Source organism: Leptonotus elevatus, chromosome 5, assembly GCF_054856555.1.
Source record: "Leptonotus elevatus isolate MCC_2025b chromosome 5, RoL_Lele_1.0, whole genome shotgun sequence".
NCBI lineage: Eukaryota > Metazoa > Chordata > Actinopteri > Syngnathiformes > Syngnathidae > Leptonotus > Leptonotus elevatus.
Genome location: NC_141243.1, coordinates 3,040,326 through 3,055,559, shown reverse-complemented (window position 1 = coordinate 3,055,559; position 15,234 = coordinate 3,040,326). Strand labels below are relative to the sequence as shown.

General features: G+C 39.2%; 1 protein-coding gene across 2 annotated transcripts in view; it reads right to left on the bottom strand.

The window, feature by feature from the left end:
• The window catches only part of dapk1 (death-associated protein kinase 1), a 29,961-nt gene extending 15,087 nt beyond the window's left edge, over positions 1-14,874 (bottom strand). Inside the window, exons 1-8 of one of the 2 annotated variants that reach the window (XM_086076064.1) lie at positions 14,733-14,874; positions 14,065-14,255; positions 4,635-4,856; positions 3,222-3,360; positions 2,027-2,156; positions 1,712-1,760; positions 1,596-1,622; positions 103-255 (exon numbers count right to left, since the gene is read on the bottom strand). In XM_086076064.1, the coding sequence (XP_085932190.1) occupies positions 103-255; positions 1,596-1,622; positions 1,712-1,760; positions 2,027-2,156; positions 3,222-3,360; positions 4,635-4,856; positions 14,065-14,126 (782 nt within the window). In that variant the 5' untranslated portion in view covers positions 14,127-14,255; positions 14,733-14,874. Of the gene's footprint in view, positions 1-102; positions 256-1,595; positions 1,623-1,711; positions 1,761-2,026; positions 2,157-3,221; positions 3,361-4,634; positions 4,857-14,064; positions 14,256-14,486; positions 14,679-14,732 lie in introns of those variants that run through there. The other variant, XM_086076065.1, reaches the window with a different exon arrangement.
• Between the last annotated feature and the right edge of the window lie 360 nt (positions 14,875-15,234).

Genomic DNA, 15,234 nt, shown 5'->3' with positions numbered 1-15,234 from the left:
ACTTTCTTTCAATTATGGTGTAAAAAAAGAAGAAGGAATAATACAGAAATAAATGTATTACTCTGAAGGAATGTGTGGGTAGGGCCCATCACGAGTACGTACTTGGGGTCTTTGACGAGGAGTTTGGCGATGAAATCTTTGGCCAGGACGCTGGTGCCGCCGAAGAAGTCGTCGTCAAACGTGTAGTCCACTGCCGACACGTTGGCCAGCGTCTCCTGCTTGTTGTCGCCCAGGAAAGGTGAAGCGCCGCTCAGCCTGGTCAAGCAAGTGGAAAGGGACTGCGTCATCATTTTAACTACACTTATGATTTACAACAAGAACAGTAAATATGAATGGAATATTAGGGGGGAAAAAAATCACAATTTACTCCCAAGGCTTAAAAGTCTTAAAAGTAATTTCGCGAGAGAGAAAAACAGCACAATTTGTATGCCAATAAAAGTAATTCAGCAGGAAAACCGTCACAATTTAGAGTGAAAAAATATATATAATTTATCGCAAAATAAAAATAAAAATCACGATTCAGTGAAAAAATAATTCATAATTTAGTGGGATTTTTTTCTGGTAATTTGACAAATTGTTAAAACACTTAATTTTGTGAAAATAAATAAATAAAAACAGTTGATTTAATGAAGAAAAAGTCATAGTTTGGGATTTTAAAAGTCAGAATTTAATGAGGGAAAAATAAGATTTTTTTTTGTCTTGAGAAAGAAAAAAATGTAACGCTAGGTGGCGGCAATGATCTTTACAGTAAACTTTAACAAAAAAAACAAAAACAAAACAGTGACCAAACCTTTCCATAATTGTAATCGTAACCGTAATTGTAATCTAACACACAAAGCAAAACCACATATATGGGCTCACAAAAGGAGCACTTCTGTCCTTTTATACCTTTAAACAACTGATATTTGAACACATACAATACAGCAACACATATAGATTACAATACAATATACACACACACACAAGTAAATGTTTTTTTATCCTCTATGGAAAAAACAAAAAAATTATTGCATATTACTGAGCCAATTAGTTGTGACTGTCTTTGATGATGTAACTGTGCAAGTCACTATATTAGTAAAACAAAGATGCAATTATATGGAGACTGTTTTCTTGTAATTTAATGACATAAAAGATGTCAAAACTCTAAAAGGTGGCAATCAAGCCTAAAGCCAGAAAGTGAGGCAAAAGTGTGCCTGAAGCCTCTCCAATTCGTCAGTAGCAGACGCCGCCTGCTAGCGCGCCAGCTGCAGCAGACATGGAGACACTCACGCACTTACAGTCAAGCCAACCTCAAATGGGACAATTTATGTTGAAAGAACGAAAAGCGTTGTGGCATCTACACGAGACAAAACCATGACAATATCAGTAAATATACGACACTGAGCTGTTATGGAAATCCCGCTATATTGCAAAAGTCTGTGCTTTATAGCCATCGTTTTTTTTTTTTTACATCTTTTTAAAGTGTTAGTAGAATTCTGAAACAACTTTAGAAGAAAAGTCCTAATTCTATGAGAAAAAAATGTAGCTTGATTAAAGCCATCCAATAAGAATAAAGTTTTACTCTGTGAGAATGAAGTCATAATTGCACTACTTACAAAATGTACGTTATCACACCAACGCTCCTGCAGAGGGAAAGAAGAATTACTTGCTGATGATGTCATCAGTGAACTGCAGATGTTCAATGGCATAATGTGTGTGTTTGCTTGCGTACCACATGTCTGCCTCCAAACCCAGGGGTTCATAATTCACCACCTCAGGAGCTGCAAAGACAATATGCCAACATTATTATTTTTGAACTTAGCCTCTGTAGCCAGTTTCACTCAGCCATTTGAAATTTGCTACACATGTCTATTATGAGCAGACTCACAAAAAAAGTCTCAGGAACCAATGTTTAAAAAGAAACAGGAAGTCTGCCATTTTTGGTTTGAAGCATTCATTTAGAGTATTTGTGTCAATTTCCACTTACAAGTTCAGATCTTGAAACATTTTACTTAACATCATGGATGCATGTGTGTGAGACACTGACCAACAAACTCCGGCGTTCCGAAAATGTTTTTAAAATCGTTTCCAAAATCGATCTTGTGCGCCAGGCCGAAGTCAATGAGTTTGATGCGTGGGTGAGGTACCGAGCGGCTCAGCAGCATGATGTTCTCCGGCTGGAAATGCAACACACACGACATGCTCAGCTTTAGTCACCAAAACAAAAATATATAGAAGCAAATCCTAATTATTATTTTTTAAGATTTGAAGAAGTTGTGATTTCATGAGAAGAAAGTTGTATTTTTATAGTGGCAAAAGTGAGGATTTTATTTATTTTTACTCCAGGTAAGTTACAATATGACAAGGCAGCAAACAAGTAATAATATAGTGTTGTATTATTATGAGAGGGAAAAAAAAGTCACAGATTTGAAAAAATAACCTAGTATTACTATGAGAAAAAACATTGGTACTTTTTATGAGACTCAAGTTGTATAATGAAAAACAGTACTATTTTTTATGGAAAAAAAACTAAACAAAACAAAGTTGTAATTTTTCAAGAAATAAGAAATTATTTTATGACAAAAAAATACTAATTTCATTATAATCAAATAGTATTATTACTATTAGTGCTATTAGATTTTTTAAGGAGACAAAATTCCTTTCCAAGAAGAAAAGTTAAGATTTTATGAAAAAAAAACCACAATTGGAATAATATACCAAAAAAAAGTTATTATACGAGAAGAAATATGTTATTTTACTATATAATGTAGTTTTATGATGGGGGGGCCCGACTGTAAATTTGAAAGAATAGAATAGAATGAGACAGAATGATACTTATAAGACTAAAGTCTAAATTTTATGAGAAAAAAGTTGTAATTTTATGTCATTACTTTACTAGATTTTAATTGTAGTGCTACCTGAAAATGTTGGAATTTATAAGGATAAAACTTGCCATTTGATTCGAATACAGTCATAAACCGCCATAATCTTCAACTAACTCAACTAACTTCTTATTACGTATCATTACCTTACAAAGTCATACATCTGACTACAATTAAGTTGTAACACAGTACGACATGAAAACAATCTTATTAGCATAAAATTATAATATTACCAGAAAGAAACCTGCAAGAATGTCCTCGTGAAAAAAGGGGCGCCATAATATTACAATATTTAGGCTGTGATTTGACCAGAAATAGTGTTACTACAAGCACAAGGTGTTTGGAGTGTGGCGGTGTTACCTTGAGGTCAAAGTGTGCGATATGTTTGGAGTGCAGGTAGAAAACTCCGTCCAAAATCTGTTTAAGGAACTGCGTGGCTTCCTCCTCGCTCAGCGACTCTTTCTCCGCCAGGAAGTCAAAGAGTTCTCCGCCGGCCACGCTAAACAGAAAATGACAAAGCCATCAATCTCTTATTAATGGAGCCCAGCGCAGCTAATCTCATCACGCAGTGCAGTCAAAGTTGCTTTTAAGCAAGCTCTGCCAATTGAACGCATTAATCGGAAAACGGTAAACCGGCTCAAGTCTGCAGCATTTGGGATTGATTAAGGCAACGTGGGCCAAAAAAACAACCAAAATATTTGTAACGTGTTTTTTAATAAGTAAAACAGCTACAGTATATTCATTTATAAAAACCTACAGTACTGTGCCATGGGCCAAGTGTTTGACGCATGGTCTCTCTAACACGGCTCTTTTGAGACATGACCACTTAAATGTGGTCATTTTGATATATGGTCTTTTTGACACAATCATTTTGACACATGGTCAACTTACACAAAACAACAGGAGAAAAACTAAATGTGTTCTTCTCCCACTGGTTACTGAATCAGTGGAGGCTGGTGTTTGTGGATCTCACTCTGCTTCCTCTATCATTCCCTTATTTCCTTTATTCTTTCCCCTGGTCTCTTGAGGTCTCCCTAATCTGTTGGAATTTAGATGTTTCTGGGGTTGGTGAAAGATTCTGGTTTTGTAACTCTGTGGGTGGTAGGTGGTGTCTGGTTGGTGCTGGATTTCACTTGGTTTCATCTTTCTTTCCTTCCTTTGATCCTTCCGCTGGTCCCCTGACAACTTTACGACTAAATTAAAGAGCACAAACTCACATGCACGCACACACACACACAGACAAAAACGAGAGCGATGATGAAATGTTGACTCTGGAAGGCTGCCGAATGAATAATACTGAGCTCTCAAAAAAGAAAAAAATGAATAATACTGAGCTCTCAAAAAAGAAAGAAACTAAACGTGTTAACAATTATTGTTTGCTTAGAAGTGTAACTGAGCCATCGTCATTGAGGAATGTTGTCCGACCGGTGCAGCTGGTAACTGCAGGCCTAAAGTCACCTTGTCATTAGCGGGCCTTTGTTTTGGGTTTGATTTGGTTTTGTTTCTGGGATAACATTTCATGTAAACACAAATGTCCTTGTTTGAATTTGCTCCTATTACATCAGCTAACCACAAGCGTTGTCGACGATTACCAGGGGGGAAAATGGCAGTATGGTACTATTTTAGTTTTGGAAAACAAATTGATTGCTTAGAAATAAAATGTTTCCTGTTAATGTTTATCCTTGTAGAAATGCTTTTTCCTGTTTGCTGAAAAATGACAATTTGTTCTTGTGATATGACATAACATCATTTTCAACAAAATGGTCAACTCACAGCTCCAGGATGACGATGACGTCGGCCTTGTTCTCGAAGACCTCGTGCAGCGTGATGATGTTGGGGTGCTGGATCTCCTTCAGGATGTTGACCTCGCGCTCGATGTCCTCCCGCGTCACGCCGCGCCGGCTGGACTTGCTGCGCCGCTTCTTGATGAACTTGGCGGCGTACTCGCCGCCCGTGCTCCGATGACGACACCGCCGGACCACCGCAAACTGGCCGCTGCCCAAATAGGGAGTCGGGATTTATTTAGCATGTAAAACAACAACACTTCCTCAACTTAACACATAGCAATGATAGAAGACACAAGATGGCTGGACCATATATATATATATATATATATATATATATATATATATATATATATATATATATATATATATATATATATATATATTTTTTTTTAATTCTAGGGTTGGGGGGGACTCTTCCAGAATGTAATAATAAATGGCAAGATTTTTTAGAATTTTTATTACAGCAAGATGATTAGACAGTTGGACTATACCATTTAATTTTCTGGGGCAGGCAATTTAACGCCGTATATACTGGCACGCACGCCACCTGTACACGAGATTTGATGAGCTGCAAGCTCCGATGCTTGAAGCCCAAATACACCAAGTACACGCTGTGCACATTTGCTATAGCTGAAAGAGAAATGACTCATGCGGCAAATAAGCAAATGAGAAAATGGAGGCTAGTAAGAACACGGTGTTCTCTTGGCTGTGGAGTTTAAGAATAATTAATAAATAATCAATCCTGGCAACGCTCAGGGTTAACAACACGCATCGTGATGTACCCATGCTAGTCACGATGCTAGTCACCGCTAATGAACCGAGACAACCGCTGCAGGTAAAGACTAGCAAAAAATGTGTTTTCTACTTGTAGACGTGCGTGTAATGTCAATTTTTGCCTGTAGATGCTGCTGTTATTACCAACATCCGAGACGAACATAAATGATTGCGTCAACGCTGGTGTAAATAGCAACTGCGACAGCGTGTGGCTACACTGTGACATTATTGACATGGTATCTTAGCAACTGAGGGACAAGATGTGTGATATTTGACTGTGGTGTATCAATAATTGATATTGACCCATTGATATTTGGTAGTGGAGCAGGCACAGAAAATAGGATTCTAGGTTAGGATGCCATGATATCCATTGCAATGGCTGTAAGGTATAGCTAGATAATGCTGGGATTAAGGACAAAGATTACACGGATAAATACCTTGATGGCCTTTAATTGACGAGATGTGAATCTCGTGCCCCGGCGGGATTATTTGTGTTTAATCAGGCCCGTTTAGTGTGTTAATGGTGGCACGTTAGAGATGTTTATTAATGCCAAGTATAGTATAGCTCATTTTAACTCATTCACTCCCTGAAGCAACCCCCTTCACTCCCGGGTGTTTTTACTGGATTTTGACTGATTTTGCAAGGCCCACAGAATATTGTGTTCTATTGCTATAAAAACATGGAACCTACCAAAAAAAAGATTAGTCTACTCTCTTCTTTCATCAGGGAAAAAAATGATATTTCTGTTTCCGTTTTGCAGCAATTAGTATTAGAATATAGCTAAGTGTCATCATTCTTCACAAATCTGTTTAAAACTGTGGGGAAAACAGCTTGTTTGCAACATGGCCCTGGTTGATCTCTTATACTCTGCTGCCACCTGCTGGCCGTTCTTGTAATTACTACCATTGCTTCACCCATTCTCTGCAGTTCAGAGGCTGCATCAAAGCCTTATGTATGCTCTAGCATTAAAAAACAACAACATAAAAAAAAACTATAAATACATCTTCGGGACACTTAAAACATTTAAAATAGAACATAGTTGTACATTCTTGGGAGCAAATGAGTTAAAAGGTGAGCATGTAATAGGTTGACTATGTTGCTGCTGTTTCGGTTAGTAACGGGGCCTTTAAGGGCTGTAATGCTGGCCATTTCTGTCGTCCTGACGAAGAAAAAAATAAAGATATGGTAGGGGAAATGCAGTGGATATTAGAGTACTGATACAAGCTATAGTATAGGTCAATACCAGCCTCATTTCGAGGTATCGGGTACTCTCGTGAGGGCTGCTGATACCCAGCTACCGAAACCTAAGGCAAAAAAATCTGACCAGTAGTTGGTGTTAAACCAGGACAGTTTGACACTTAAACAAATAATTATGACCATCAGACAGAAAAAAATATATTTATTCAGATGATTTGTCATTGTGTTAATTGAGATTTATATCAAAAGCACTGGCGATATTAGTACTTGCGTCGGTGAATACTTGTACTGGGATTGGCCCAAAAGAAAAAAGAAAGTGGTCTTGAACAACCGTAGCTTAAACTATTGATAAAGGCAATTGTACAAACTCGGTCCTGAATCTTGAAGAGCCAAGATTCACCGCTAAAACATCCAGCACCATCCTGCAGTGTGAAGTCATGCAACACACTCAACACAAGTCAGCCAGCACCCTGTTCCTTTCCCAGCACCCCTCCTCTCCTCTCCTCTCCTCTCTCGTCTCGTCTCGTCTCGTCTCTCCTCCGGCAAGTAGGCCAAAAAGCGTAAAGTCATAACAAAGGCAGCGAGGACATTTGATCTGGCTTTCTGCTATCTGGCCTCTTGAAAAACAGCCTCCCCGCCTCTGTTTGTTCTCTGTCCGCATGCAAGGGCTCTTCCCTCATTATTTCTGCACCCCCCCCCCCCACACACACACACACACACCCTGTCTAGTGCAAGAGTTGTGCGAGTGTAGAAGGATTCCCCTGCTCGTAAGTAAACATTGTGAAGTGACGTAATGAAAAAAAAACACTTGTTATTATCAATCATAAAAAACAACTCACACATAAACACAAATCACTACACTGTAGCATTAGCACATTTCCTAAACCAAATACAGTAGTGGTACCTCAACTAAAATATTTTGCAGCTGCGATATGAGCTGTCTGTCTGCCGACCGATTTTTGTTGTCTTCAATTGTGAATTAAAAAAAAAAAAATAGCATAAAGCAAAGCATCAGCAAGCGACTGTGATCCAGCTACTGGTTAGCTTCTTGCGAAACAAGGAGAAGTCCCAAAAGTGTCAACTAGGATATCAAGGCTGGTTGGCAGCGCTTTTCAAATGTGACGGTGATGCATTGCAAACTGATGCAGGATGATACATTGAGTGCGATGCCGCAAAAATAAACAACAACAACAAATTGTCAGTTGTCAAAGTCATACTTGAACGTTTTTAGAATTTTTTTTTAGCAACCACATTGGTATATTTGATTGATAACAATTAATTATCAAGGACATTTTTATCTTATTGTCATATATTATATCAACCAAAAATACAACTATGCTTGCAAAAAAAAAAAAAAAGGTGTCTTCTTGTCTTCATATCCAACTTCGGCAACTACGCTATTAGGCTAACAACTTTTTTTTTATATATATTGATAAATGCACTAAATGTCGTGAGTGGTTTTTGCTCTTCAACAATAGACATGAATATTTCACAACAAAGATGTCTGCCAGATCGCTCATCACTACACAACGTGTGCATTAAAAGTTCTGACGATGCGGAAATTGTCTGCCCCGCTCCTTCAGTTAACAAAATGCTCAGCACTCGAACCAGACTCTTCCGCAACGTTTTCACCCTCGTCAGCCACAAGACCAGCGACAACATTCCGCTGACCAGCCACGTGAGATGATTATTTCACTGAACATTAACTTTTTCCTACTGTTTTTTCACCGGCACTTCCTTATCATATCATGACTTAAAGCCAATACCACAGCTGTGTCAATACGAGATAATGCGATTAGATTGCGATTGTTGTTTGCTGTGTCCATTAAGAATATTTTATTAGCCTAACAGCATGATTGCCTAAGTTTAGCCATTTATTTTTAACTGACTGTCACATTATAATAAAAAATGCAGAAGTGAAAATATGCTTAAATGGCTTATTCTCCTAATTGCAATTTTTTTTCTGTATAATTAAAACTTTCAATTATCGTAATAATGTTTTGTATTTTCTTATAACATGGCCACCTTAAACTTGTAGAATTGGGACTTCTCCCTAGTAAAATTGCCAGTTCATTCTTGAACAATTATGATGGTCTCATATTATTTTGACTCTTTTGTTGTAAAATAGACGGCAATTTTCTTGTAAACTTGATTGTTGTGGAATTACAACTTTTCCTCATGCAATAGAACCTTTGTTCATGTTTTTTTTCTAGTCCTCTCCTTATTCCACTAGCACAGCACTTCAAACTTTTTGACAAAATAAGCAGACATTTTTCTTACAAAAGTATTTTTTTGTGCATTTTCATGAAGAATTATGCCTCTATTGTTGTATTCTCTGTTTTGCAAGATTATGACTTTCCTATTGAGTTTTTTTTTTGTTTTGTTTAAAGTATAACTTTTGTCCTGCTCAATCACAACTATATCGCACAAAACTCTTACTTTTGACAAATGCGATTACAATTTTTTTCTTCCAAATTCAGCACGTTGTCTTGCAAAACTAGGACATTTTCTACTCATTAAAATACATTTTTGGGGGGATTTTGGCGCGACTCAAAGGCACATTTTCCCGAGTCTGGTCACCGTCAAATTACGAATTTTCTTCAGCCTCCATCATCCATCTTTACAAGTCTTGCATCCATGAACCAGGAAGTAGCCGACAAACTAACAGATGAACAAATACACAGAAGTATTTGTTCTCTTCTCTTTTTGTCTTGGCCTTGGTGGAGGTCAGCGTTACCCTATCCTACTATGTTTGTAAAGGCAGCTTTAAAGATGTAGCTATTTATTTTATTGGAACTGATCGTGTGGTGGAGACGTAGCTAACGTTAATGTTGTGGCCACGGTGTGCAATTAGCAGCTAGTAAGCGGCGTGGGAGGCCGGCTCTCAGTGTTCCCGACCCACTCGGCTGCGCTGTGTGTGTGTGTTGGCGGACGTGTGTGCGTGAGGGCCACAAAACAGTTACGCAACCGCCGCGCCATTGTGTACTGGCGGAAAGGGGTAACCATGGCAACGGGATTGAGAAGTGAGAAGAGGAACCGCCGGCTGCTCGGAGGAAGGAAGAGGCTGATGGATTACCAACAGAGTGTAAATAAAAAACGTACATCTGTCAGATATCTGGAGGATTTTCTCATGAGCTCATTATTGCTACACAGACAGCACCGGGTTGTTATGACAGTTTTGTGTTGCCTGTTTTATGTCCAGTCACGAGGCTTCGCCACCATGCTCTACCCACACGCAATAACGAAATCTAGACAATTTATGTGTATCTGTCTAGTGCATGTCTTTGAAGGATCCCTGGAAATAGGCACTGAACAAAAACAAACACAAAACAAACTAACAATGAAATGGCAGCTTCAATATAAAATGGCAGACTTGCTGTGTCTTATCAGGCATGGCTTCTTGAGACTTTTTTGCAGGTCTACTAAATTCAACCTTAGTGGAATTAAAAAATTTAAAAAAACATAAAACAATTTTTTTTTGTTTTTCCCAAAAATATTTTTGGGTTGATTAATCGATGGAATAATCGATAGGAGACTCGATTTGAAAAAAAGTCGTTTTGTGACAGGGCATTCCTGTCAATAACAAATCTAACCGCAGTGTTAGGTTTGTGATTGGATGAGCATGCTTGTGTTTACTGAAGTGTATCCTTCAATGTTTTTAAAGTGCCGTCGAGGGCATCGGAGGAATGCCAATCATGTGTCCTTCCACCACTGAGCTTCTTTTTTTTTAAAAAGGCATTTCTAACAATGGCGGTCATTATACTCCGGAGAGACTCGCTCGACCAACTTTACTATTATGATACGCCGCCATCAGCATGCAGAGATCTTCAACACGTTCCTGGAAGCAACGCGAGTTGTTACAGTTATGAGCTGGATGCTGCTTTGTTTTCACGACCTTCCAGCTATCTGTGTTACTTCATGCCGAGCACATCACAGCATAATTGGCATCCTCGAGGACTGACTGGAATGCCTTCAGACACATCAGGGACGCATAACACCAGCAAACGTCACGGCGAGGTCAGCGAGTACACTCAAACTGTCACAATTCTTCACATCTCCACAACACGGAGCCACCGGCGACCTCCATTTTGGGCTTGTTGATTCTGAATTGGACAACTTTACAGGTGCCATTTTAGATTTAATGCAGTCTATGCATTTGGTTGACTTAATGTTGTGTGATTATTCTGACAAACTGCAGAAAGTGCAAGATTGACATGTGAAGAGGAGGTGACGATGGTAATGTTGGGAAGTGAGAGGAAGGCGGCAGGGGGGGGGGGGGGGGGGCACCAGCTGCTCCGTTTATCCATCTATCATCTCCTGTCTTATAAAACTGACATTTGGCTGTATTTTTTGGTGCCTTCATGATCTCATAACATAGTCAGGTGGCTCACAGAGACGCACGCACACACACTAAATGTCATCATGTCAGACACTTGTTAATCTGTAAGTGTGTTCTGGTTAAAAAAAATAATAAAATAAATAAAAACAGCTCGACACTGATTTCTCCAAGTCACCATGAAATTGGATGAACATGTCTGTCATAACCAGACACACACAAAAGTCTAGTAAAAGCCCACGTCCAAAATGGTTTTGGTTTGAATCCGACATTTTTCACTTAGCAGCTCCAGCTGAAAGCTAGAAATAAGTCGACGGAAGCCAGCACCCTTAACAGACACTAGATTGTGATTGTCTCATGTCTGCATTGTATAATGTGATGATAATGTTGAGGATTTGCAAATTTGCCATTTTGGTTTGAAGCGGCTAAAATCACAAACTACTACTGAAAACGGGGACGTGGAAGTCTGTTCATTTACTGATATTTTTTACAAATATTTTCATAGTTTAGCCAGTCAAAACTATGACGCAAAGTGTCTTCAAAGTTTGAAGAAAAAAAAAAACTCTCTGAATGTTCTGAACTCCTGCTTCCACAGCAGAGTGATATGGAGCGAACAAGCGTGGCTGTACAGCATCTCGACTTTCAGCTGCAGACATCACATTCGACTGCAAGACAACAACAAAACATTTTTGTAGAGCACTCTACAGCTTCTAGACGCAATTAATCGACAATCCATAATGTAAAGAATTCTTAACGATCAATTAGTGGACCATGATGCACATCAAGTGAGGACTACAAGGTCATACAAGGTGAAAGACCGCAAACAACACTTTACACACTTGAGCAACTGTCCTAATTGACCACAAAGGGATGTATACAGTACACACACACACGCACACACACACACACACACACACAAAATGACACCCGTTGCCCACTAATACAGTTGGCAGGGATCCAGTCACCCTCCAGAACAAGGCAAATTCAGTATGGAATCCCTCGTTACTATTCCAAATGGTAAAAACACAGTGCTCATACAATCAAAAGAATCAGCATTAAAGCACAGGCAAAATGCTGGATACTATCTTCTCGTTTCAATTTTTTTTTTTAGTATGACTGTACTACAACACAATAATTTTCAATGTAAACTATACTGCCGGCTATCATCTGAATTAAAGCACTTCAACATGCTAGGTGTTCTTTTCTGGTGGTCGAAAACATTCATTACGCTAAATGTCGGTACTTGGTTTAGTAAACAAAGAAACAACTTAGATCATCAATGTGTGCGCAAAACAGAAATAATCTACATCAAAGCACTTGACAATGCTGGATTGCTTGTGGTGGGGCTGATATTCATTATCAAATAAAGTAAAAGCAGTAGTTTTTCATCATCAGCGTGTGTGCAAAAGTGAAATCATCTACATTAAAGCACTTCACAATGATTGGTGCTTGTGGTGCTCTTTTACATTAATTATCCTCAATTGCTAACACTTGGTTCAGTTAAAGTAACAACAGTTGGCTTTGATCTTCAGGACAGTGAAATAAGCAGCATCAAAGCACTTCATGATGCCGGATTCTCTCTATATTTAGGTAGTCTAATACAGTCATTTTGCACAATTGTCGACACTTGGTTCCTTAAAACGAATTAACAGTGATCAGTTTTGGTTTTAGGCATATATGCAAAAGTTAAAGCATTCGCAGTAAAGCTCCTCACAATGCTGGATGCTCTCTTCTGGTACTTGTGGTACAATACTGTCATTATCCTAAACTAAGCTAAGCTTTAAACTCTTGGTTCATTAAAATAACATAACATCTTTGGTTGTGAGTGAAAGGATCTGCATCACAGGATTTAGGACTAGTATTTGGGTAGTCTACTACATTATCTTAAAAGGTACAATGAGTTGTAATTTAAGGAAAATAAAGTTGTCTTTTGGCTCGCTGTCTTTTTTGGTTTTATATTGGCAGCAGTTAGCTTTTTCTTTTCTTCATTTTTTTGCTCATGAGATAATCTGACAAAAATAAAGTGGTCATTTGTCAAAAATCAAATCGCAACTCTTATGTTGTCTTTGTAGCTGGTTAATGGCTGCTCTTGGGGTTGTTGAGTCGTAGATAATAGTGGGGGAGGATGAGTGACAGGTCTGCCATGCAGGATCGGCCCCTCCACCCAGTCGTGCCAGCCGGGTAAAAGGGGGTTGAATGTAGGTCAGTGGGTGCATGCGTGGCATTAGCCATCTTTCGCTCCTGACTTATACACATTAATTTGATATCTATCTTAAAGTTTGTGTCCTCAATAGCAAGACAATTCAGCACACTTGCACTGTGTCTTACAAGTATTTATTTATTTTTTTAAACTACTGGTACCAGTTTTGGCCTTGAAATTAAATTAATAATTAACTACTAGTAGCATTACTCGGCCAACTAGTAGCAATATGTTACGTACTAGGAGCTTCCTGGAAGCTACTAGTAGCATCAAAATGCTTACTGGTAAGCAGTAGCCAAAGTTGTCAAACTAGTTTGTAGAAATCTCATGCAATTGTTGAAAAAAACCCACCATTAATAGTCATATATTGATGTGATGAAGTGTACTACGGTAGTTATGGCCCAACCAATTAATCAGCCGACCGATTTAATGGCCTTAGCTTTTTTTAAATCAGCTGTTTTCCTGCCGCTTTTATTTTAATGTGAGTGTTGGTAGTATAAATAAATAGTTGAATAAATACTAAGCTTTGAAATCAATGAATAATTGTGTTTATTAATGGTGATTTAATATCAAACAAATAACCAGGATTATTATTTTCCCCATAATCGCCAGTCCTAATGTATTATACTGCCCCCGGTGGCCAAGGTGTGCATTTTATTTAATTGTGATTTTAGAGCTTCTTTTTAATTCTAACACTATATAGTAATATTTTTTCATATTATAAAATACATTTTTAATTTTTTTTGTGTGGTTTTTTTTTGGGGGGGGGGGTGATTATTGACATTTCAATTCATGCACCAAAACACCACAATATGCATTTTCCCCCCCCACATTGTTCATTGTGCATGGCTGGTGATAAGAGAGAACAGGTGAATTTTCTTTTTTTTATAAGTGGAAGTGCAACTCACCTGCCGAGCTCGTCTCCAATCTCGTAAAAGTCCTCGACATTCTCCTGCTTGAAAACAGTCATGTTGTGTGTGTGCACTTGGAGGAGTGCTGGGTGTTTCCTGGAGGGGAGAGGGGAGGAGGGAGGCTCGTCACAGCGGCATGCCGCTCAAGGCACGCTCGTAGCCGGCTACCCTTCTCTCCATGCTCGGGCCTGGATTGGAGAGACGGATAAGAAAGAGCGTAAATCAAATTGAGCGGACATGTCAAGATGGTCACGACGGATATGTCACCCTCTTTGATTATTTTATTGCTTGTGGAGGGTGGGTCGGAGCCTGGTGACAAAACGTGTCCGAAAAAGGCGACACATGAGCGGCTACGTCTGGCTCACACCCCGCTTCAGCTTGCGGTAGCTATGGGAGACCCGAGCCGCGGTGTTACCTACCTAGTCTACTCTCCTCTCATCTTTTTTTCCCCTCCAGTCCGCCAGTTAAAGTCCTTATCGTGAAATAACGTCCAAAACCGCACTCATAAATCCTCCATTTTCTTCTTAAATTTAACTCCAAAATGGACGAGCGTTGATCTCGGCTGGCCGAACTCGAAGCAATAAGGTGCACTTCGATAAAGGAGACAGCAATAGTGGGAGAAGGAAAGAGGGAGGGGAGGGGAGGGGAGGGGCGGAATGTCTTACCCGGTAACAGAGTCAAGGCGAAGGTTCGTGGGGCTTTCACCGGGAGCGTGAGCAGCCCGCTCGGTCGTCGGCTCGCGGAGGAGTAGGAGGACGACAAAACGTCGCCGTGGGAGGAAATTGACGCTCACAATGCAAAAGGCAGTCGGCGACTGGTGCTGCTTCAAGTACCGTTGGGGAAATTCACTACCCCATACACACGAGCCTTCGCTAAAAAAAAACGCGCATAATTTACGTTTTACCATGACAATAACTATTTGCAGGTACTATTGTGTGTATAAATAGACAAGTTGTATTTTTCAATATCAAACAATGATTTCAATTGTATTTTTCAACATCAAACAATGATTTCAATGGCGAAGTGGCGTGTTAACGACTTTCTGTGTGACACGAAGGCAGCATTGGTCAGTTTCCAGACTCCCGACAACAGGAAGACAATACAACAACCGGACACTTCATTAGCTACCCCTGATACAGATATAATACAGAAGTATTGAATCATTAA